General features: G+C 45.9%; 1 protein-coding gene across 2 annotated transcripts in view; it reads left to right on the forward strand.

Moving 5' to 3' along the window:
* LOC106565121 (laminin subunit beta-3) overlaps window positions 1-23,400 on the forward strand; it is a 41,328-nt gene that overhangs the window by 13,435 nt on the left and 4,493 nt on the right. For both annotated transcript variants that reach the window (XM_014131873.2, XM_014131876.2), the window contains exons 4-20: window positions 605-719; window positions 820-893; window positions 1,017-1,208; window positions 1,384-1,447; window positions 1,677-1,864; window positions 18,030-18,150; window positions 18,372-18,560; window positions 18,721-18,840; window positions 18,972-19,262; window positions 19,450-19,822; window positions 20,020-20,180; window positions 20,373-20,584; window positions 21,312-21,515; window positions 21,676-21,820; window positions 22,041-22,248; window positions 22,461-22,602; window positions 22,773-22,949. In XM_014131873.2, coding sequence (XP_013987348.1) covers window positions 605-719; window positions 820-893; window positions 1,017-1,208; window positions 1,384-1,447; window positions 1,677-1,864; window positions 18,030-18,150; window positions 18,372-18,560; window positions 18,721-18,840; window positions 18,972-19,262; window positions 19,450-19,822; window positions 20,020-20,180; window positions 20,373-20,584; window positions 21,312-21,515; window positions 21,676-21,820; window positions 22,041-22,248; window positions 22,461-22,602; window positions 22,773-22,949 — 2,976 coding nt within the window. The remainder of the gene's footprint in view (window positions 1-604; window positions 720-819; window positions 894-1,016; window positions 1,209-1,383; window positions 1,448-1,676; window positions 1,865-18,029; window positions 18,151-18,371; window positions 18,561-18,720; window positions 18,841-18,971; window positions 19,263-19,449; window positions 19,823-20,019; window positions 20,181-20,372; window positions 20,585-21,311; window positions 21,516-21,675; window positions 21,821-22,040; window positions 22,249-22,460; window positions 22,603-22,772; window positions 22,950-23,400) is intronic.

A 23,400-nucleotide genomic window follows, 5' to 3' on the forward strand; every position in this document is an offset into this window, starting at 1 on the left:
ATAATGCACGTAGAAAAACCACTTCACTAGTGTTACACAAGAGCCTTCCCATCAGTGTTGTATTGATTTGAGATATCATGGCTTTACCTCAGTGTTATCTATGGTGTCTGTGGGAAGATCCACATGAACATTTACTTGCACATTGGTCGTTGTGAGTGGTTCCATTGTGTTGGAGGAGGAACTGATACCTTGTTCTGTCTTGTTGCTGTGTGATTGCTCTCACGTTCCCTCAGTCCATATTTGTCTGAAATTAGGATTTATTGTCAAAGTAAAGGCATATAAACCTCCCACGAATCGTGTGCTGTTTGAATGTGTGCTGACCAATAACTCACATTCTCTACAAAGAGGTCAGGGGACACACACATACGCATGCATGAACAAACACAAACTGTGTGTGTGTGTACTGTTACAGTTCTGGGTTATATTGCATAAGACCAAGGGCAGAGCACAGCCATTATAGCACAGCCATTATCGTTAATGATAAACCAATCTAGTCTGGTTTAGATGTATTTAAGTATCTTTAGAAATCAAACATGCTTTGTTTGCATGACCGTATATACAGTAAATTATGCGAAGTAGTATTAACTCTCTTCCTCTCTCTCAGTGGAGGATGAAGTGCTGTACCTGTGACTCCAGGAACCCATCAAGTCAGTTAGCTCACACCATCCAGAACGTTCTGTCCACCGCTGGACCCAACAGGTGGTGGCAGGCCAGGAAAGGTGAGGGGATTACAAAGCTACAGGACACATGTCGTGAGTGACCCATCCTAAAACGTTCTTATTGTGACCGACCAAATAAAGACAACCTATGTTTCTTTAGATGTGAGTCCGGTCACCCTACAGTTGGACCTACAGAACCTGTTTCAGCTGGACACCATCATTCTGACCTTCAAGGTAAGACCCAGCTGCCAGAGCAGCAGCATGGTCAGGGCTTTTCCAATGTGCAGGGGCAGAATTGTCTTTTTTTAAATGCTGTACAATCTTATGGACTGATTTTCCGGTTGCCTCTATACACAGGGTCCCCACCCTAGTGCGCTGGTGGTGGAGAGGACGTTGGATAATGGTCAAACCTGGCAACCGTCCCACTACATGGCCTCAGACTGTCGCTCGGCCTTCCCTGGCATTGCCATGACTACGCCACGCTCTCTGGACCAGACCTACTGCTACACCCTCCCCCCTGTCCCCGCTAACTCTTACCAGGACCAGACCGTAAGGAAGTATTCTCCCTAGGCAGACAGTTGCCTCCCATAGTGTAGGGTCGGGTTTATGAGATAACGGGGTAACAACGTTGGAAACTGGAGGAAATCCCCATGATATTTTGTGTTATCCAGAGAGGAAATGTTCTGCTCTTTCCCTTTTTGATTTTCCTCATTGCATTATACAGATTCAGTTCAGCCCCTTGCGTCAGTTCTCTAGCATCAGCGTCCCCAATGGGCAGAAGATTGAAGGTAAGATAAACATAATCAACCATATACACTTACCCATCCATGACACTCACCCACTGTTACTATGGACAACACCCACTGTTACTATGGACAATATAATGTCCTTATACATTATATTTGAGCCATTTAGCAAGTGCTCTCCTCCAGAGCCACTTACACCTTTCATGATTGAACATTCCTGATCCAATGAGATGCTTTGCCCAGTGATTGACAGCTCTATCTCGGTCCCCAGAGGTGTCCGGATTGACAGGCCTGCGGGTGAAGTTGACTGAGCTGGGTGCTATGCCTCGCTTGCCCGGCCGCACCCCCTCTCTGTTTTATGCCCTCAGAGAGATGAGAGTGATGGGCACCTGCCTCTGCCACGGCCATGCCAACCGCTGTCTGCAGGATACTACTGCCAACCAGCCACCTAGCACACAGGTATGATACCACTGCCAACCACCTAACACACAGTTACAGTATACCTAACACATACAACACACATCTACAGGCCAACCGCTGTCTGACTATTACCAACCGCCTATACCCAACCAGAGTATGTGAGCGGAGCGAAGCGAGGAGCTGAGCGTGCCCAATTTGACTGGAGCGTGGAGCGAGATTCCCAAAGGATGGAGCATCGGCCTTCTCGCCCACTCCAACATCACTCCAATAGCGCTCACTTCATGTGCTCAGGTCATGCCCGGCCCAGCATGCATTTGTAGTCTACTTGTGTGCTGCTATAGCCACTTGCTTTAGCTAGTCATGGAGTTGAAAAGACACCCATTCCAAAAGCATGATGGTGTACTTACTACATGCACATGTTACAAGAAAGGAACAAGGTGGGTAGCTAATGAAGTGTGTCATTGTAGCAAAGTATTTATAAACATAAAATCAGATCCCTTAAAAGTTTCCCTCATTTTTGTTCTATTATCATCTATACAATAAGCCATAATTGATTTTGGCCCAATAGGCCAGGCATATTCCAACTTTTAAGGCGCTTTCCGTTTTGAACGGGTTATTTTGCCTAGAAACCTTTTAGACCTACCTATAGAAGAAAACAAAAACTCTGCATCCCTGCCCAGCCTGGCAAGAGAGGACAAAAGGGTGTTTAGCATCCCTAGTGGTTCTGCAAGCGAGGAGAGGATATTCTTAGCTACTGGCCTGTTCTCCGGGCACCATCGCATGAGCCTGAAACAACAAACTCTGTCCAAACTGGCGTTTCTAAAAATGAATTCAAAGGCACTGCAGACTGAGCCTAATAAGACATTTTTTGCTTAATTTTATATTTAATTCTAAGTAGGTCACAACCTATATGCACCATTTATAGATTTAAATGATTTTATACAACAAAATGTTTAAATGCTGAGCGCTTAATGTCCCTGACATTAAGCGCTCACAAATGCTTCAATGTATTTCTTTGTAGGCTATAGCCTTGAAATAATTGAAATAATATAGCCTAAATAATTAATTTCTGTTCCATCATAGGGTCCTGACCTATTTAGTGTTTATATGCTGTTTGTATTTATATTTATTTGTATTTCTTATGGATCCCCTTGGCAGCAGCTTCTCCTCCTGGGGTCCAGCAAAAATAAAGGCAGTAATATGCATTATAATACACATTTTAAACATTAAAATACATTTTCCAACAGATTTCACAATACATTAAGTGTGTGCCCTCAGGCCACTACTCTACTACTACGCACAATCCAGGTGTACGTGTGTATATAGTGTGTTTGTATGTGTGTTCGCATGTGTGTTTGTACCTGTGTTTGTGACTCTTCAGTCCTCGTTGTTCCACAAGGTGTATTTTTATCTGTATTTTTTTTTAAATCAGATTTTACTGCTTGCGTGAGTTACTTGATGTGGAATAGAGTTCCATGTAGTCATGGCTCTATGTAGTACTGTGCGCCTGTCATAGTCCGTTCTGGACTTGGGAACTGTGAAGAGACCTCTGGTGGCATGTCTTGTGGGGTATGCATGGGTGTCCGAGCTGTGTGAGAGTAGTTTAAACAGACAGCTCTGTGCATTCAACAATCAATACTTCTTACAAAAACAAGTAGTGATGAAGTCACTCTCCTCCACTTTGAGCCTCGAGAGATTGACATGCATATTATTAATGTTAGCTCTCTGTGTACATTTAAGGGCCAGCCATGCTGCCATGTTCTGGGCCAGTTGTAATTTTCCCAAGTCCCTCTAGGGCCTGTAGGACCTGCCTTATTGATATTGTTGTTTAGAAGGTAGAGCAGCACTTTAATAGGGACAGGCCTCTCCTCATTTTAGCTACTGTTGCACCAATATGTTTGGACCATAACAGTTTACAATCCAGGGTTACTCCAAGCAGTTTAGTCTCCTCAACTTGCACAATTTTCACATTGTTCATTACAAGATTTAGTTGAGGTTTAGGGTTTAGTGAATGATTTGTCTCAATATAATGCTTTTAGTTTGAAATATGTGGGACTAAGCTATTTATTGCCACCTAATCTGAAACTGACTGCAGCTCTTTGTTAAGTGTTGCAGTGATTTCACTCACTGTAGTAGCTGACGTGTATAGTGTTGAGTCATCCGCATACATAGACACACTGGCTTTACTCAGAACCAGTGGCAGGTCATTAGTAAAGATTTTAAAAAGTAAGGGGCCTAGACAGCTAACCTGGGGAATGCTTGATTCTACCTGGATTATGTTGGAGAGACTACCATTAAAGAACACCCTCTGTGTTCTGTTAGACAGGTAACTCTCAATCCACAGTGTAAAGGGGTATAAAGCCATAACATATACATTTTTCTAGCAGTATACTATGATCGATAATGTCAAAAGCCGCACTGAAGTCTAACAAAACAGCTCCCACTATCTTTTTATTATCAATTTCTCTCAGACAATCATCAGTCATTTGTGTCAGTTGAATGGGCATGTTTGAATGCACTTCTCTATAAGCGTGCTGAACGTCTGTTGTTAATTTATTTCCTGTAAACTAGCATTGTAGCTGGTCAAACACAATTTTTTCCTAAAGTTTACCAAGCATTGGTAACAGGCTGATTGGTCGGCTATTTGAGCCAGTAAATGGGGCTTTACTGTTCTTGGGTAGTGGAATGACTTTTGCTTCCCTCCAGGCCTGAGGGCACACATTTTCCGTCCAAATTGTCAAGACCCAGGTGGCTTGTCATTTTTGATAGACAACAATCATTTTTTTCACCTCTTCCACATTCACTTTACGGAATTCAAAATTACAACACTTGTGTTTCATAATTTGGTCAGTTATACAGTGAGGGAAAAAAGTATTTGATCCCCTGCTGATTTTGTACGTTTGCCCACTGACAAAGAAATGATCAGTCTATAATTTTAATGGTAGGTTTATTTGAACAGTGAGAGACAGAATAACAACAAAAAATCCAGAAAAACGCATGTCAAAAATGTTATAAATTGATTTGCATTTTAATGAGGGAAATAAGTATTTGACCCCCTCTCAATCAGAAAGATTTCTGGCTCCCAGGTGTCTTTTATACATACAGGTAACGAGCTGAGATTAGGAGCACACTCTTAAAGGGAGTGCTCCTAATCTCAGCTTGTTACCTGTATAAAAGACACCTGTCCACAGAAGCAATCAATCAATCAGATTCCAAACTCTCCACCATGGCCAAGACCAAAGAGCTCTCCAAGGATGTCAGGGACAAGATTGTAGACCTACACAAGGCTGGAATGGGCTACAAGACCATCGCCAAGCAACTTGATGAGAAGGTGACAACAGTTGGTGCGATTATTTGCAAATGGAAGAAACACAAAAGAACTGTCAATCTCCCTCGGCCTGGGGCTCCATGCAAGATCTCACCTCGTGGAGTTGCAATGATCATGAGAACGGTGAGGAATCAGCCCAGAACTACACGGGAGGATCTTGTCAATGATCTCAAGGCAGCTGGGACCATAGTCACCAAGAAAACAATTGGTAACACACTACGCCATGAAGGACTGAAATCCTGCAGCGCCAGCAAGGTCCCCCTGCTCAAGAAAGCACATATACATGCCCGTCTGAAGTTTGCCAATGAACATCTGAATGATTCAGAGGACAACTGGGTGAAAGTGTTGTGGTCAGATGAGATCAAAATGGAGCTCTTTGGCATCAACTCAACTCGTCGTGTTTGGAGGAGGAAGAATGCTGCCTATGACCCCAAGAATACCATCCCCACCGTCAAACATGGAGGTGGAAACATTATGCTTTGGGGGTGTTTTTCTGCTAAGGGGACAGGACAACTTCACTGCATCAAAGGGACGATGGACGGGGCCATGTTCCGTCAAATCTTGGGTGAGAACCTCCTTCCCTCAGCCAGGGCATTGAAAATGGGTCGTGGATGGGTATTCCAGCATGACAATGACCCAAAACACACGGCCAAGGCAACAAAGGAGTGGCTCAAGAAGAAGCACATTAAGGTCCTGGAGTGGCCTAGTCAGTCTCCAGACCTTAATCCCATAGAAAATCTGTGGAGGGAGCTGAAGGTTCGAGTTGCCAAACATCAGCCTCGAAACCTTAATGACTTGGAGAAGATCTGCAAAGAGGAGTGGGACAAAATCCCTCCTGAGATGTGTGCAAACCTGGTGGCCAACTACAAGAAACGTCTGACCTCTGTGATTGCCAACAAGGGTTTTGCCACCAAGTACTAAGTCATGTTTTGCAGAGGGGTCAAATACTTATTTCCCTCATTTAAATGCAAATAATTTTATAACATTTTTGACATGCGTTTTTCTGGATTTTTTTGTTGTTATTCTGTCTATCACTGTTCAAATAAACCTACCATTAAAATTATAGACTGATCATTTTTTTGTCAGTGGGCAAACGTACAAAATTAGCAGGGGATCAAATACTTTTTTCCCTCACTGTACTTGGATGTGTTGGTTCTGCGTTTGTTGCTGGCATGTCATGCCTAATTTTGCTAATCTTGCCAATTAAAAAATCATTAAAGTTGGCAATATCAGTGGGTTTTGTGATGAATGAGCTATCTCATTCAATTAATGAATGATTGAGCTGAGTCTGCCTTTTTGCCCAAAATGTAATTTAAGGTGCTCCAAAGCGTTTTACTATAATTCTTTATATCATTTATCCTTGTTTCATAGTATAGTTTTTTATTATTTTTGTTCTGTTCAGACACATGATTTCTCAATTTGCAGTAGGTTTGCCAATCGGTTATGCAGCAAGACTTATTTGCCATTCCTTTTGCCTCTTCCCTCTTAACCATAACATTTTTCAACTCCTCATCAATACCTCGGATTTAACCGTTTTTACAGTCATTTTCTTAATGGGTGCATGCTTATTAGTAACTGGAGTACCGTAAATTCCGGACTATAAGCCGCAACTTTTTCCCCAGTTTTGAACCTCGCAGCTTAAACAATGACGCGGCTAATATATGGATTTTTCCCGCTTTCAAATTTTTTTCTCCAAAAAACACATTCTGTGACGTGCTCAGTTTTTTGCCGGCATGAAGCTTTCATTAGACCAATGAAATTGCCGAATGGGTTAAGGTCAAACAACTTTTTTGTTTACTGTTTAGATTAAATCGAGCACTCTCAAACTTCCCATCATTCTGATTACGGTAGTCATTTTGTCACCCTCATCATGGCAAAGACACGGAGAAATGCATATGATGCAGCTTTCAAGTTGAAGGCGATTGATCTGGCTGTTGGAAAAGGAAATAGAGCTGCTGCACGGGAGCTTGAGTCGATAATGAGTCGATAAGATGTTGGAAACGGCAGCGTGAGGAATTGACTCAGTGCAAAAAGACAACTAAAGCTTACTGCTAATTTTTTCTTTTTTGTTACAAGCCGTGTTTCGTTAAAGCCTATTTATTTTTGTTACAAGCCGTGTTTCGTTAAAGCCTATTTATTTTTGTTACAAGCCGTGTTTCGTTAAAGCCTGTGTAAAGTTCATTTGTTTCAATGTGGCTTATAGACATGTGCGGCGTATTTATGTTCAAAATAAATAAAAACATTTAATTCAGTGGGTGCGGCTTATATTCAGGTGCGCTTAATAGTCCGGAAATTACTGTAACTCATTTCATAAATGTGTCAAGTGCAGCGTCTGGTTGCTTCTCATTACACACCACAGACCAGCAAATATTCTTTACATCAACATAGGAATCACTACAAAACCTCTTGTAGGACCTTTTTATACACAACATTAAGTCCAGCCTTTGGATCTCTGGTTTTCCTAGATATGGCTACCATATTGTCATCACTACATCTGATGGATTTGGATACAGCTTTACAGCAGATTTCTGCAGCATTACTAAAGATGTGATCAATACATGTGGATGATTTCATTCCTGTGCTGTTTGTAAATACTCTGGTAGGTTGACTGATAACCTGAACCAGGTTGCAAATCAAATCAAATTAAATTTATTTATATAGCCCTTCGTACATCAGCAGATATCTCAAAGTGCTGTACAGAAACCCAGACTAAAACCCCAAACAGCAAGCAATGCATGTGAAAGAAGCACGGTGGCTATGAAAAACTCCCTAGGAAAAACTCCCTAGAAAGGCCAAAAACCTAGGAAGAAACCTAGAGAGGAACCAGGCTATGAGGGGTGGCCAGTCCTCTTCTGGCTGTGCAGGGTGGATATTATAACAGAACATGGTCAAGATGTTAAAATGTTCATAAATGACCAGCATGGTCAAATAATAATAATCATAGTAGTTGTCGAGGGTGCAACAAGCACGTCCGGTGAACAGGTCAGGGTGCCATAGCCGCAGGCAGAACAGTTGAAACTGGAGCAGCAGTACGGCCAGGTGGACTGGGGACAGCAAGGAGTCATCATACCAGGTAGTCCTGAGGCATGGTCCTAGGGCTCAGGTCCTCCGAGAGAAAGACAGAAAGAGAGAAAGAGAGAATTAGAGAGAGCATATTTAAATTCACACAGGACACCGGGATAAGACAAGAGAAATACTCCAGATGTAACAGACTGACCCTAGCCCCCCGATACATAAACTACTGCAGCATAAATACTGGAGGCTGAGACAGGAGGGATCAGAAGACACTGTGGCCCCATCCGATGATACCCCGGACAGGGCCAAACAGGCAGGATATAACCCCACCCACTTTGCCAAAGCACAGCCCCCACACCACTAGAGGGATGTCTCCAACCACCAACTTACCGTCCTAAGACAAGGCCGAGTATAGCCCACAACGATCTCCGCCATGGCACAACCCAAGGGGGGCGCCAACCCAGACAGGAAGACCACGTCAGTGACTCAACCCACTCAAGTGACGCACCCCTCCCATGGACGGCATGGAAGAACACCAGTAAGCCAGTGACTCAGCCCCTGTAAAAGGGTTAGAGGCAGAGAATCCCAGTGGAAAGAGGGGAACCGGCAAGGCAGAGACAGCAAGGGCGGTTCGTTGCTCCAGCCTTTCCGTTCACCTTCACACTCCTGGGCCAGACTATACTTAATCATAGGACCTACTGAAGAGATAAGTCTTCAGTAAAGACTTAAAGGTTGAGACTGAGTCTGCATCTCTCACATTGGTAGGCAGACCATTCCATAAAAATGGAGCTCTATAGGAGAAAGCCCTACCTCCAGCCGTTTGCTTAGAAATTCTAGGGACAATTAGGAGGCCTGCGTCTTGTGACCGTAGCGTACGTGTAGGTATGTACGGCAGGACCAAATCGGAAAGATAGGTAGGAGCAAGCCCATGTAATGCTTTGTAGGTTAGCAGTAAAACCTTGAAATCAGCCCTTGCCTTAACAGGAAGCCAGTGTAGGGAGGCTAACACTGGAGTAATATGATCAAATTTGTTGGTTTTAGTCAGGATTCTAGCAGCCGTATTTAGCACTAACTGAAGTTTGTTTAGTGCTTTATCCGGGTAGCCGGAAAGTAGAGCATTGCAGTAGTCCAGCCTAGAAGTAACAAAAGCATGGATTAATTTTTCTGCGTCATTTTTGGACAGAAAGTTTCTGATTTTTGCAATGTTACGTAGATGGAAAACAGCTGTCCTTGAAACAGTCTTGATATGTTCTTCAAAAGAGAGATCAGGGTCCAGAGTAACGCCGAGGTCCTTCACAGTTTTATTTGAGACGACTGTACAACCATCCAGATTAATTGTCAGATTCAACAGAAGATCTCTTTGTTTCTTGGGACCTAGAACAAGCATCTCTGTTTTGTCCGAGTTTAAAAGTAGAAAGTTTGCAGCCATCCACTTCTTTATGTCTGAAACACAGGCTTCTAGCGAGGGCAATTTTGGGGCTTCACCATGTTTCATTGAAATGTACAGCTGTGTGTCGTCCGCATAGCAGTGAAATTTAACATTATGTTTTCGAATGACATCCCCAAGAGGTAAAATATATAGTGAAAACAATAGTGGTCCTAAAATGGAACCTTGAGGAACACCGAAATTTACAATTGATTTGTCAGAGGACAAACCATTCACAGAGACAAACTGATATCTTTCCGACAGATAAGATCTAAACCAGGCCAGAACTTGTCCATGTAGACCAATTTGGGTTTCCAATCTCTCCAAAAGAATGTGGTGATCGATGGTATCAAAAGCGGCACTAAGATCTAGGAGCACGAGGACAGATGCAGAGTCTCGGTCTGACGTCATTAAAAGGTCATTTACCACCTTCACAAGTGCAGTCTCAGTGCTATGATGGGGTCTAAAACCAGACTGAAGCGTTTCGTATACATTGTTTGTCTTCAGGAAGGCAGTGAGTTGCTGTGCAACAGCTTTTTCTAAAATTTTTGAGAGGAATGGAAGATTCGATATAGGCCGATAGTTTTTTATAATTTCTGGGTCGAGATTCGGCTTTTTCAAGAGAGGCTTTATTACTGCCACTTTTAGTGAGCTTGGTACACATCCGGTGGATAGAGAGCCGTTTATTATGTTCAACATAGGAGGGCCAAGCACAGGAAGCAGCTCTTTCAGTAGTCTAGTTGGAATAGGGTCCAGTATGCAGCTTGAGGGTTTGGAGGCCATGATTATTTTCATCATTGTGTCAAGAGATATAGTACTAAAACACTTTAGTATCTCCCTTGATCCTAGGTCCTGGCAGAGTTGTGTAGACTCAGGACAATGGAGCTTTGGAGGAATACCCAGATTTAAAGAGGAGTCCGTAATTTGCTTTCTAATGATCATGATCTTTTCCTCAAAGAAGTTCATAAATGTATTACTGCTGAAGTGAAAGCCATCCTCCATTTGCGAAGGCTGCTTTTTAGTTCGTTTTGCGACAGTATCAAAAAGAAATTTCGGATTGTTCTTATTTTCCTCAATTAAGTTGGAAAAATAGGATGATCGAGCAGCAGTAAGGGCTCTTCGATACTGCACGGTACTGTCTTTCCAAGCTAGTCGGAAGACTTCCAGTTTGGTGTGGCGCCATTTCCGTTCCAGTTTTCTGGAAGCTTGCTTCAGAGCTCGTGTATTTTCTGTATACCAGGGAGCTAGTTTCTTATGACAGATGTTTTTAATTTTTAGGGGTGCAACTGCATCTAGGGTATTGCGCAAGGTTAAATTGAGTTCCTCGGTTAGGTGGTTAACTGATTTTTGTCCTCTGACGTCCTTGGGTAGGCAGAGGGAGTCTGGAAGGGCATCAAGGAATCTTTGGGTTGTCTGAGAATTTATAGCACGACTTTTAATGCTCCTTGGTTGGGGTCTGAGCAGATTATTTGTTGCGATTGCAAACGCAATAAAATGGTGGTCCGATAATCCAGGATTATGAGGAAAAACATTAAGATCCACAACATTTATTCCATGGGACAAAACTAGGTCCAGAGTATGACTGTGGCAGTGAGTAGGTCCAGAGACATGTTGGACAAAACCCACTGAGTCGATGATGGCTCCGAGTGCCTTTTGGAGTGGGTCTGTGGACTTTTCCATGTGAATGTTAAAGTCACCAAAAATTTGAATATTATCTGCTATGACTACAAGATCCGATAGGAATTCAGGGAACTCAGTGAGGAACAGTGCATATAGCCCAGGAGGCCTGTAAACAGTAGCTATAAAAAGTGAGTGAGTAGGCTGCATAGATTTCATGACTAGAAGCTCAAAAGACGAAAACGTCATTGTTTTTTTTTTTGTAAATTGAAATTTGCTATCGTAAATGTTAGCAACACCTCCGCCTTTGCCGGATGCACAGGGGGTATGGTCACTAGTGTAACCAGGGGGTGAGGCCTCATTTAACACAGTAAATTCATCAGGCTTAAGCCATGTTTCAGTCAGGCCAATCACATCAAGATTATGATCAGTGATTAGTTCATTGACTATAACTGCCTTGGAAGTGAGGGATCTAACATTAAGTAACCCAATTTTGAGATGTGAGGTATCACAATCTCTTTCAATAATGGCAGGAATGGAGGAGGTCTTTATACTAGTGAGATTGCTAAAGCAAACACCGCCATTTTTAATTTTGCCCAACCTAGATCGAGGCACAGACACGGTCTCAATGGGGAAAGCTGAGCTGACTACGCTGACTGTGCTAGTGGCAGACTCCACTAAGCTGGCAGGCTGGCTAACAGCAGGCACTGGTTATAGTTTGAAGCTTTTTCTTGAGTGGGCAGCTTGACAAAAGCTAGTCAATATTTAGGTCACCCAGAAAATATACCTTTCTGTTGATATCACATACATTATCAAGCATTTCACACATATGATATCCAGATACTGACTGTTAGCGCGGTGGTCTATAGAAACTTCCTACAAGAACGGGCTTTAGGTGAGGCAGATGAACCTGTAGCCATATTACTAACAGTATTTGACATGAGATCCTTTCTAAGCTTTACTGTAATGTGGCCCTGAATATAGACAGCAACACTACCCCCGCTGGCATTTCTGTATTTTCTGTATATGTTAAAACCATGTATTGCTACTACTATACCAAAGGTATTATCTAAGTGAGTTTCAGAGATGGTCAGTATATGAATTTTATAGATTTCATGAACCTTATTTATTAGGCTACATATGTTAATGTGGGCTATTTTTAGCACTTTTCTGGGATGCTTGACTGTTTTCATTGCTTTACTGGGAAGCTTATCAGAACTAGACATGACAGTGATATTTATGTTTGAGCCGATAGTGCAGGGTGAGCTGCACACAGCAAACTTCCTACTAGGGCACCGCCTCAGTGCTAACAGTATAATGCTAGTTCATAGACACATGATTACTGCATACAATAGCTATAGGATTGATAGAGGCATTCAGGAGACTTAGAGGGACATAAATTACGTTACTTACATTAGGACTTCCAACGCTCCTGGGACAATGTACATTTGCAGCAGCACTACGGCAACTCAGGGACACAATGGTAGGGATTATCTAAGCAGGGCTTATCTAAGCAGAGTCCAGGAGCCAAGATGATTTGGATGGACTCTGTCATTCCTGTAGAGTATCTTCTGTTTCCAGAAGGTGTCAGAGTTATTTTTAAAAGTTATGCCAACAGAGTGGCAGTAGTCTTTAAGCCAGATATGATGTGCTAAGAGCCTGCTGAACATTTCGCAGCCGCGGCGACGAGGCAGTGGCACGACGACCAGGCTGAGGAGTAGAAAAGGAAAAGGTCTTAGAGTGGGACCTATCCGGGATACACTGCAATGTCTCAATTTGCTTACTCTTGACGTCCAGCTCAGACAATATTCTGACAGTTTCCACATTGGAAATATGGCCGGCCAATATTATCCCGTAACTGTTCAAAATGGTTGCAGCTCCTACCTGGGATTAAACGTTCACCATAGTCTCTAAAGGTGGTTGCTGCCAGTCTGGTAAAAGTCAGTTTCCCCTTATGTGGGAAAGTGGTAGATGCCATTTTGAAAAAAATACAGTTAAAATCCATGCAAATAAAATAGGTTGGCGAGGAATCAGCTAAAAGTCAATCAATCCACACAGTGTGATAGTTAGATTAAATCACCACAGTTATCGGCAGCAAGCCAGAACCCAACCACAGACTAGAAATCAGCCAGCACTAGGACCCACAATAAATACAACCAAGAGGCACAAAACTCAACAGCATAACAGGAGCAAGGAGAGAACTATGACTTACTCAATGCGATTAAATGCTGGGGACCATCAAAACAGTAGCGCAACGGAGGTTATACTGGTATGATAGCCAGGAGAGAAACACCTTGGAGGTAGTTTTCAGTACAGGCCTAAGAAGCTGGGAGGGTGGCAAGCGCTTTACCGGGCCAAAGAAGAGTTTAAAGGAGTAAATCCAAGAGTCCACAAACATCCAAGGCACATTGACTCTGTATGCAATATTGTACTATTGTCCAGTGTGTTTACAGCTTGATGAACATTTACATTTACATTTAAGTCATTTAGCAGACGCTCTTATCCAGAGCGACTTACAAATTGAACCATAGGTAGATGGAGACATAGGTAGATGGAGACAAACAAAAATCTGTAAAAATCTTTTCAGCTACAAACTGATGAGACAAAAGACATGCTTGCCGCCATCTTAAAAGGTGGGTGTGGCTTCATATGACATGTGGCCTATTTGAAATGACTAGTGCTTCTCACGTTCACCTTTTCATGTTTATTCAAAGACTTTTCATTCAAATCATATGGTTTGGTTTCAATACTTAAAAAACTAAATGGTAGGTCCAGGTAGTCACAAAAATAGATGGGCGTTGGTTCAATTGTGATTTTAATGAATGGAGCGAATTTGGAGCGGTAGTTTTTTCCCCCGTGAGCACAGAGTGTTTTTTAGAAGATCGGTTCGAAAAGGAAGTGCGCTTCGATGAGCGGGATTTCCGACCACTCAACTCTGCTCACATACTCTGTACCGAAAACACATAGGCACATACACTGAGTGTACAAAACATTAGGAACACCTTCCTAGTATTCAGTTGCACCCCATTTTGCCCTGAGAACAGCATCAATTCGTCGGGGCATGGACTCTACAAGGTGTAGAAAGCGTTCCACGGGGATGCTGGCCCATGTTGACTCCAATGTTTCCTACAGTTGTGTCATGTTTGTTGGAGTTCATGGAGTTCCTGGTTCCGGAACTCCAATTTGAGCAGCAGCAGCTGAAAAATGAGCTCCTACAAATATTGAAATTTACATGGTTTTTAGAGTGAAGTACATCGGAAAAAAGCAAAAGAAAACTGCAAGACTGAATAGGAGAAAAAACAAGCAACAAACAAAGAAGATAGGCTTTTGAAAAATAACTATTTTTCATAAAATTGTAGTTATCTTAGCTAGCTGAATTGTTTACCAGTTGCTAAGCAGTTGCTAGGGACTCTTTTGGAAGAAGCTAGCTAGCTAACGAAGAACAACAAAGAATATCTAGTTAACAGAAGAAAAGAAAGAGAAAATCAGGACAGAAGAAAAAGGATATCAAAGTGAAACAGTTCTCTGAAGACACAAGAGACAATAATACAAGAAACAACACTTCTGTAGCTTGTCAACTATGTGTCTGTCTATCCCTGTTCTCTCCTCTCTGCACAGGCCATACAAACGCTTCACACCGCGTGGCCGCTGCCACTCTAACCTGGTGGTCCCAGCGCGCACGACCCACGTGGAGTTCCAGGTCTCCGGCAGCCTCTGGAACTGCCGGTCTGCAGCCAACAAGGCTGAGTTCATCTCAGCCTATGCTACCCTCCAGTCCCTAGACTTCCTGGCGCTGACGGAAACATGGATTACCACAGATAACACTGCTACTCCTACTGCTCTCTCTTCGTCTGCCCACGTGTTCTCGCATACCCCTAGAGCATCGAGCCAGCGGGGTGGTGGCACTGGAATCCTCATCTCTCCCAAGTGGACATTCTCTCTTTCTCCCCTGACCCATCTGTCTATCTCCTCATTTGAATTCCATGCTGTCACAGTTACCAGCCCTTTCAAGCTTAACATCTTTATCATTTATCGCCCTCCAGGTTCCCTTGGAGAGTTCATCAATGAGCTTGACGCCTTGATAAGTTCCTTTCCTGAGGATGGCTCACCTCTCACAGTTCTGGGTGACTTTAACCTCCCCACGTCTACCTTTGACTCATTCCTCTCTGCCTCCTTCTTTCCACTCCTCTCCTCTTTTGACCTCACCCTCTCACCTTCCCCCCCTACTCACAAGGCAGGCAATACGCTTGACCTCATCTTTACTAGATGCTGTTCTTCCACTAATCTCATTGCAACTCCCCTCCAAATCTCCGACCACTACCTTGTATCCTTTTCCCTCTTGCTCTCATCCAACACTTCTCACTCTGCCCCTACTCGGATGGTATTGCGCCGTCCCAACCTTCGCTCTCTCTCTCCCGCTACTCTCTCCTCTTCCATCCTATCATCTCTTCCCTCTGCTCAAACCTTCTTCAACCTATCTCCTGATTCTGCCTCCTCAACCCTCCTCTCCTCCCTTTCTGCATCCTTTGATTTTCTCTGTCCCCTATCCTCCAGGCCGGCTCGGTCCTCCCCTCCTGCTCCGTGGCTCGACGACTCACTACGAGCTCACAGAACAGGGCTCCGGGCAGCCGAGCGGAAATGGAGGAAAACTCGCCTCCCCTGCGGACCTGGCATCCTTTCACTCCCTCCTCTCTACATTCTCCTCTTCTGTCTCTGCTGCTAAAGCCACTTTCTACCACTCTAAATTCCAAGCATCTGCCTCTAACCCTAGGAAGCTCTTTGCTACCTTCTCCTCCCTCCTGAATCCTCCTCCCCCTCCCCCCTCCTCCCTCTCTGCGGATGACTTCGTCAACCATTTTGAAAAGAAGGTTGACGATATCCGATCCTCGTTTGCTAAGTCAAACGACACCGCTGGTCCTGCTCACACTGCCCTACCCTGTGCTTTGACCTCTTTCTCCCCTCTCTCTCCAGATGAAATCTCGTGTCTTGTGACGGCCGACCGCCCAACAACCTGCCCACTTGACCCTATCCCCTCCTCTCTTCTCCAGACCATTTCCGGAGACCTTCTCCCCTTCCTCACCTCGCTCATCAACTCATCCTTGACCGCTGGCTACGTCCCTTCCGTCTTCAAGAGAGCGAGAGTTGCACCCCTTCTGAAAAAACCTACACTCGATCCCTCCGATGTCAACAACTACAGACCAGTATCCCTTCTTTCTTTTCTCTCCAAAACTCTTGAACGTGCCGTCCTTGGCCAGCTCTCCTGCTATCTTTCTCAGAATGACCTTCTTGATCCTAATCAGTCAGGTTTCAAGACTGGGCATTCAACTGAGACTGCTCTTCTCTGTGTCACGGAGGCTCTCCGCACTGCTAAAGCTAACTCTCTCTCCTCTGCTCTCATCCTTCTAGACCTATCTGCTGCCTTTGATACTGTGAACCATCAGATCCTCCTCTCTCCCCTCTCCGAGTTGGGCATCTCCGGCGCGGCCCACGCTTGAATTGCGTCCTACATGACAGGTCGCTCCTACCAGGTGGCGTGGCGAGAATCTGTCTCCGCACCATGTGCTCTCCCCACTGGTGTCCCCCAGGGCTCTGTTCTAGGCCCTCTCCTATTCTCGCTATACACCAAGTCACTTGGCTCTGTCATATCCTCACATGGTCTCTCCTATCATTGCTATGCAGACGACACACAATTAATCTTCTCCTTTCCCCCTTCTGATAACCAGGCGGCGAATCGCATCTCTGCATGTCTGTCAGACATATCAGTGTGGATGATGGATCACCAGCTCAAGCTGAACCTCGGCAAGACGGAGCTGCTCTTCCTCCCGGGGAAGGACTGCCCGTTCCATGATCTCGCCATCACGGTTGACAACTCCCTTGTGTCCTCCTCCCAGAGTGCTAAGAACCTTGGCGTGATCCTGGACAACACCCTGTCGTTCTCCACTAACATCAAGGCGGTGACCCGATCCTGTAGGTTCATGCTCTACAACATTCGCAGAGTACGACCCTGCCTCACACAGGAAGCGGCGCAGGTCCTAATCCAGGCACTTGTCATCTCCCGTCTGGATTACTGCAACTCGCTGTTGGCTGGGCTCCCTGCCTGTGCCATTAAACCCCTACAACTCATCCAGAACGCCGCAGCCCGTCTGGTGTTCAACCTTCCCAAGTTCTCTCACGTTACCCCGCTCCTCCGCTCTCTCCACTGGCTTCCAGTTGAAGCTCGCATCCGCTACAAGACCATGGTGATTGCCTACGGAGCTGTGAAGGGAACGGCACCTCCATACCTTCAGGCTCTGATCAGGCCCTACACCCAAACAAGGGCACTGCGTTCATCCACCACTGGCCTGCTGGCCCCCCTACCTCTGAGGAAGCACAGTTCCCGCTCAGCCCAGTCAAAACTGTTCGCTGCTCTGGCACCCCAATGGTGGAACAAGCTCCCTCACGACGCCAGGACAGCGGAGTCAATCACCACCTTCCGGAGACACCTGAAACCCCACCTCTTTAAGGAATACCTAGGATAGGATAAAGTAATCCTTCTAACCCCCCCCCCCTTAAAAGATTTAGATGCACTATTGTAAAGTGGTTGTTCCACTGGATATCATAAGGTGAATGCACCAATTTGTAAGTCGCTCTGGATAAGAGCGTCTGCTAAATGACTTAAATGTAAATGTAAATGTTGGCTGGATGTCCTTTGGGTGGTGGACCATTGTTTATACACACGGGAAACTTGACACCTACTACTACCCCGTTCAAAAGCATTGAAATATTTTGTCTTGCACGTTCACCCTCTGAATGTGTCTCACTCTCTCTGTGTGTTGCAGGTTAGTGCTCAGTGTGAGTGCCAGCACAACACAGCAGGTGTAAACTGTGAGCGATGTGCTGATCTCTACAATGACCTGCCCTGGAGATCTGCAGAGGAGGGAAACACACACACCTGCAAACGTACGCAACCACTAATGCCTTAATACACTGACTGCATCTTTTTGATCATTTGCATGTGTGCAGAGGTAGGAGGACTTTGCTAAAGTAGCACATAATCAGCAAATATAAGTCATCTTCCTATGAAGACTGAACACCCTCAGCAGAGTTGCGAGTGAGTGGACTGAACACATACAGTCACAGATGCGCTTGTTGAATAGTTCCTCTGGTGCTGCCCCCTGTAGGTTGTGAGTGTAACAATCACGCCCAGCGGTGCCGTTTTGACCCATCTGTGTATGAGGCGAGCGGATGGAGGAGTGGGGGGGTGTGTGAGGGCTGTCTGCACCACACAACCGGGCCCAAATGTGACAGGTGTGCCCCTGGATACCAACCCAACCACCTGAGCAGCATAGACCAGCCTGATGCCTGCACACGTGAGTGATCTTAAGACCGGGTTTAATAATATATATTCATCAAATACTACTGCCTTTATTCCTCGTTCTCTCCTACTGTAGGTTCAATCAGCACCACAATATGCTGCAGTGTTCTAATATCTTTGTTGTGTTTCTGGTTTGTTCCCTGTGTTTTGTACAGGCTGCCATTGCAGTGCAGAGGGGGCGGAGAATGGGGGTCGGTGTGATGATGTCACAGGGTCGTGTCGCTGCAAGATGGGATACTATGGCCTGACCGCCTCCAACCCTCTGGGCTGCACGAGTGAGTCGCCTTTCACCCTTGACCCTGAACCCGTTCATAAACTCTCCCTGCGTTATGATTACTTACAACTGTATTCGCCATACTGAGTGTATGTGTATGTCTATCCCCAACGGACTGTCTGTCTTCTCCAGAGTGCTTGTGCAGTGCAGAGGGCTCCCTGTCCAGTGTGTGTGACCCTGTGAGCGGTCAGTGTCCCTGTCGACCTTACCACCAGGGGCTGACCTGTGAACTCTGTTCCCGTGGTTACTGGAACCCCTCCTCCCCCCGCGGCTGTGAGCCCTGTCGCTGTGACCCCACCAACTCCCATGGTGACACCTGCGACCAGAGTACGGGTCAGTGTCAGTGCAGGTCAGGGTTCGGAGGTCGTACCTGTACAGAATGCCCTGATAACACTTACGGAGACCCCCTCATTGGCTGCAGACGTAAGTGACCGACATCGTGTTCTGTCATAGAAAGGTTCAAAGGTTCTTAGACATGCTTTGTTCAATGCTTTGATCAATTCAGTCCAAATGGACAACTAAGTCAAACAATTTCTTTCCTCTTCATCTCGCCCTCCCTTTCTCCGTCTCCCTCTCTCTCCATCTCCTCCCTCTCTCCCTCTCTCTGCAGCGTGTCAGTGTGCTGCTGGAGGCATGGTACCAGGAGGCTGTGATAAGCGTACAGGGGCCTGCCGGTGCCGTATTGGTGTCATAGGTATTCGTTGCGATGCCTGTAGCCGTGGCCATGTTTACTCCTTTCCTGACTGTGAAGTCTGCCCCTCCTGCTTCTTCTCTCTGGACTCCTACATCCAGAACCTCACCCTGGGCCTGGAGAGACTCTCCACCAGGATCCCCTCTCGTCCTGGCGGCTCGTTGCCCACCGGTCTGGGTCTCCGCATCCAGGCCTTGGAGGCCACTCTCATCCAGATACGTGACTCTCTCCCACTCCCAACTCCCTCTACGAGACAAGTCAACGACGCCCTCTCTCAGCTACGCAGACTAAGGTAGGGAGATGTTCGGATGTCCCCGGGAAAACTTAGAATGTCCAAATAAAAGTGGGCATCAGATTCCATAACCTGCAATACTTTGCTTTTTCAAAATTAGATATTTTCGTTGTCCAAATGTAAACACCCCTAGATCTGAAGGCCACAGTCCTTCATTACCTAGCTCACTATCCCTCATCCCCATTGTAATCATCCAGGGACCAGTTAGATCAGGTGGATGGGGATCTGTCACCCCAAGGCAGAGGCCTCGAGCTGGGCTCACAGCTGGACGAGTTGCAGGCTCTCCTGGGCGGCCTGGGTCTGCTGTACAACGCCAAGAGAGATGCTCTCAGGAACCCTATCAACTCCAACAATGCAGGTGAGAGAGATACGCCACCTCAGAACTGTGAGCACCATCCGTGTGTCACCACAAAAAGGCTCAGTGAGGAATTTAGAATCCAGAAATCAGAATTAGAACCATATCGACTTGAGACCAGTCTGGTATTGTTTTAGCTCACTTATGGCTGCTAACACAGCTGTTTGTCTGTCGTCTTGGTTGGTTCGCTCTCAGGGGCCTTGTCTTCTATAAAGAATGCCTATGACGAGTCCACGGATGCGGCAAAGACTGTGGAGGCTAGTGGGAAGACTGTAGATCAATCTTCAGCGGTCAGAGAGGACTCTCTTGACCTCCAGAACCAGGTTCAACCAGCGAACACCAGAGACCTGGAGAAACTCAACCAGCAGCTGAACACCAAACCTGACCTCTCACCCACTGCCAAGCAGGTAAGCTTAACCCTAGCCTTAATCCTTAACCCTAGACCTAGCCTTAACCCTTAACCCTAGACCTAGCCTTAACCCTAGCTTTAACCCTTAACCCTAAACTCTAGACCTAGCCTTAACCCTAGCTTTAACCACTTAGCCCTACCCTTAACTGTAGCCCTAGACCTAGCCTTAGCCCTAGCCCTACCCTTAACCCTAGACCTAGCCCTAGCCTTAACCCTAGACCAAGCCCTTAACCCTAGCTTTAACCCTTAACCCTAAACTCTAGACCTAGCCTTAACCCTAGCTTTAACCCTTAGCCCTACCCTTAACCCTAGCCCTAGACCTAGCCTTAGCCCTAGCCCTACCCTTAACCCTAGCCCTTAACCCCAGCTTTAACCCTTAACCCTAAACTCTAGACCTATCCTTAACCCTAGCTTTAACCCTTATCCCTACCCTTAGCCCTAGACCTAGCCTTAGCCCTAGCCCTACCCTTAACCCTAGACCTAGCCCTAACCTTAACCTTAGCCCTAGACCTAGACCTAGCCTTAACCCTAGCCCTAGCCCTACCCTTAACCCTAGCCCAGCCCTAGCCTTAGCCCTAGCCTTAACCCTAGACCTAGCCCTAGCCTTAACCCTAGCCATAGACCTAGCCTTAGCCCTAGCCCTACCCTTAACCCTAGACCTAGCCCTACCCTTAACCCTAACTCCACCTTAACGTGACTGTGTATTTTTATTCCCTGTCTCTCAGGTGTGTGGCAGTGTGCGCTCTGCCCCTTGTACCCCTGCCCAGTGTGATGGTGAGCTGTGCCCTGCGGAGGGGGCGCCACCCTGTGGTCGCGGCGAGAGTTGCGTTGGGGCTCTGCCTCTGGGGACCCGAGCTGTGAGGGATGCTGAGGAGGTAAAGGACAGACTGCAGCAGCTCAATGGGAAGATCACACAGGCTGCTGCACAGGTAGGAGCTGACACTTGTTTGTTTTACTGTATGTTATAACCTATATAACTCTTTATTGGGTTTGAATACTTACATGTAGTATATGTCCTTCAGTCAATTAAGTGGTTTGTTTCATCATATGGCGTTCAATGCTTTGCTCCTTTCCCCATTCAATTCACAGATCCAGAAAACACAGGACACGGTCAATCTGGTCAGAAAGTCCACGGACGATCTGGTCAATCAGATGAGGCGGGCCAGGGATGACTTGGAGGCAGATCTGCGGGAGACAAGATACTTTGTTAAAGAGCTGAAGGACTTCCTGTCAGGTGACACATCGACGGTTATGTTCCAGTACCTTCAATAACCTATTTATACTGTTTTACTAGTAGTAAAAGTATTGAAGTAGTAGTATTGCATTTTTGTGAGTGTGTGGTTCACTGACATTCCCCTCGTCTCTCCCTTCCCCTCTCTTCCACTCTTTCTCATCCTCCCTCTTGCAATACTCTTCTCTCTCTCTCCCTCCCACCTCTCCCTCCTTGACTCCAGACCCGTCGTCAGACCCGACAGACATCAGCACGGTGAGTGAATGGATCTTGAACGCAAAGCTGCCTCTCAGTCTGGCAGCTCTGAAGAGGAAGCTTCAGGACATCAGAGCCCTGGCGGCAGGACTCCCAGACAGCAAAGCAGTCCTGGACCAGGCTGGACCACAGCTCGACATCGCCCGGCGCCTGCTACAGGAGGCCCAGGACGCCAGGTATAACACCTTATGACCTCTTATGTCAGTCTTATGACAGGGCTATGTACTGGAAGCAGCCATGGTTTAAGTAAAGTGCTAGTTGTAATTGATGTCATGTATGAAAATGCTGTGTGGTTTCAGAAGTCACTTTAACATTATTGTGACTGCTGTGAACGTTGCCGTAAGGTTGCTGTAACATTGTTCTAACTTTGTTGTGTGCTGTGTGACAGGGATGCTGGGCTGGGTGTGAAGGATGATGTTGACGGGCTGCTGGAGGGCTTCACCGTCGTGGAGGGCTCTCTCTCTGGCCTGAACGACAAAGTGCAGGACAGCCTGGACATAGTGGAAGACATCAGCAACAGTCTCGCACAGGTGAGCGAGAGATGAACGAGTCTATTTGAGCTAATGTGCTCCAATAAGTACAATTACGCTTTCAAACCAGTCTGACACTGACATTGATTGTATTGCCTCCATTTTTCCAAATCCTTCACAGCTTCTTACCTTATTATTCCTCTCTCATTTTGATCCCCTCCTCCCTCCAGACCAAGGCCCAGTTGACTCCCGCAGTGAAGGCTCTAGGGGAGGCGTCTGCCCTGACTGAGGGGATGAAACCTCAGCTGGAGGGGCTCAAGGCGCTGGTGCGCTCTGGAGGTCTGCTGGCCCAGAATGCTAAGGGAGAGGCCAATAAGGCTAACAAGGAGGCAGATGCTGCGACCAGGGTGAGTGTGTGTTAAAGTATACTGCTCAAAAAAATAAAGGGAACACTTAAACAACACAATGTAACTCCAAGTCAATCACACTTCTGTGAAATCAAACTGTCCACTTAGGAAGCAACACTGATTGACAATAAATGTCACATGCTGTTGTGCAAGTGGAATAGACAACAGGTGGAAATTATAGGCAATTAGCAAGACACCCCCAATAAAGGAGTGGTTCTGCAGGTGGTGACGACAGACCACTTCTCAGTTCCTATGCTTCCTGGCTGATGTTTTGGTTACTTTTGAATGCTGGCGGTGCTTTCACTCTAGTGGTAGCATGAGATGGAGTCTACATCCCACACAAGTGGCTCAGGTAGTGCAGCTCATCCAGGATGGCACATCAATGCGAGCTGTGGCAAGAAGGTTTGCTGTGTCTGCCAGCATAGTATCCAGAGCATGGAGGCGCTACCAG

This window comes from Salmo salar, chromosome ssa12, assembly GCF_905237065.1.
Source record: "Salmo salar chromosome ssa12, Ssal_v3.1, whole genome shotgun sequence".
NCBI classification, from domain to species: Eukaryota; Metazoa; Chordata; class Actinopteri; order Salmoniformes; family Salmonidae; genus Salmo; species Salmo salar.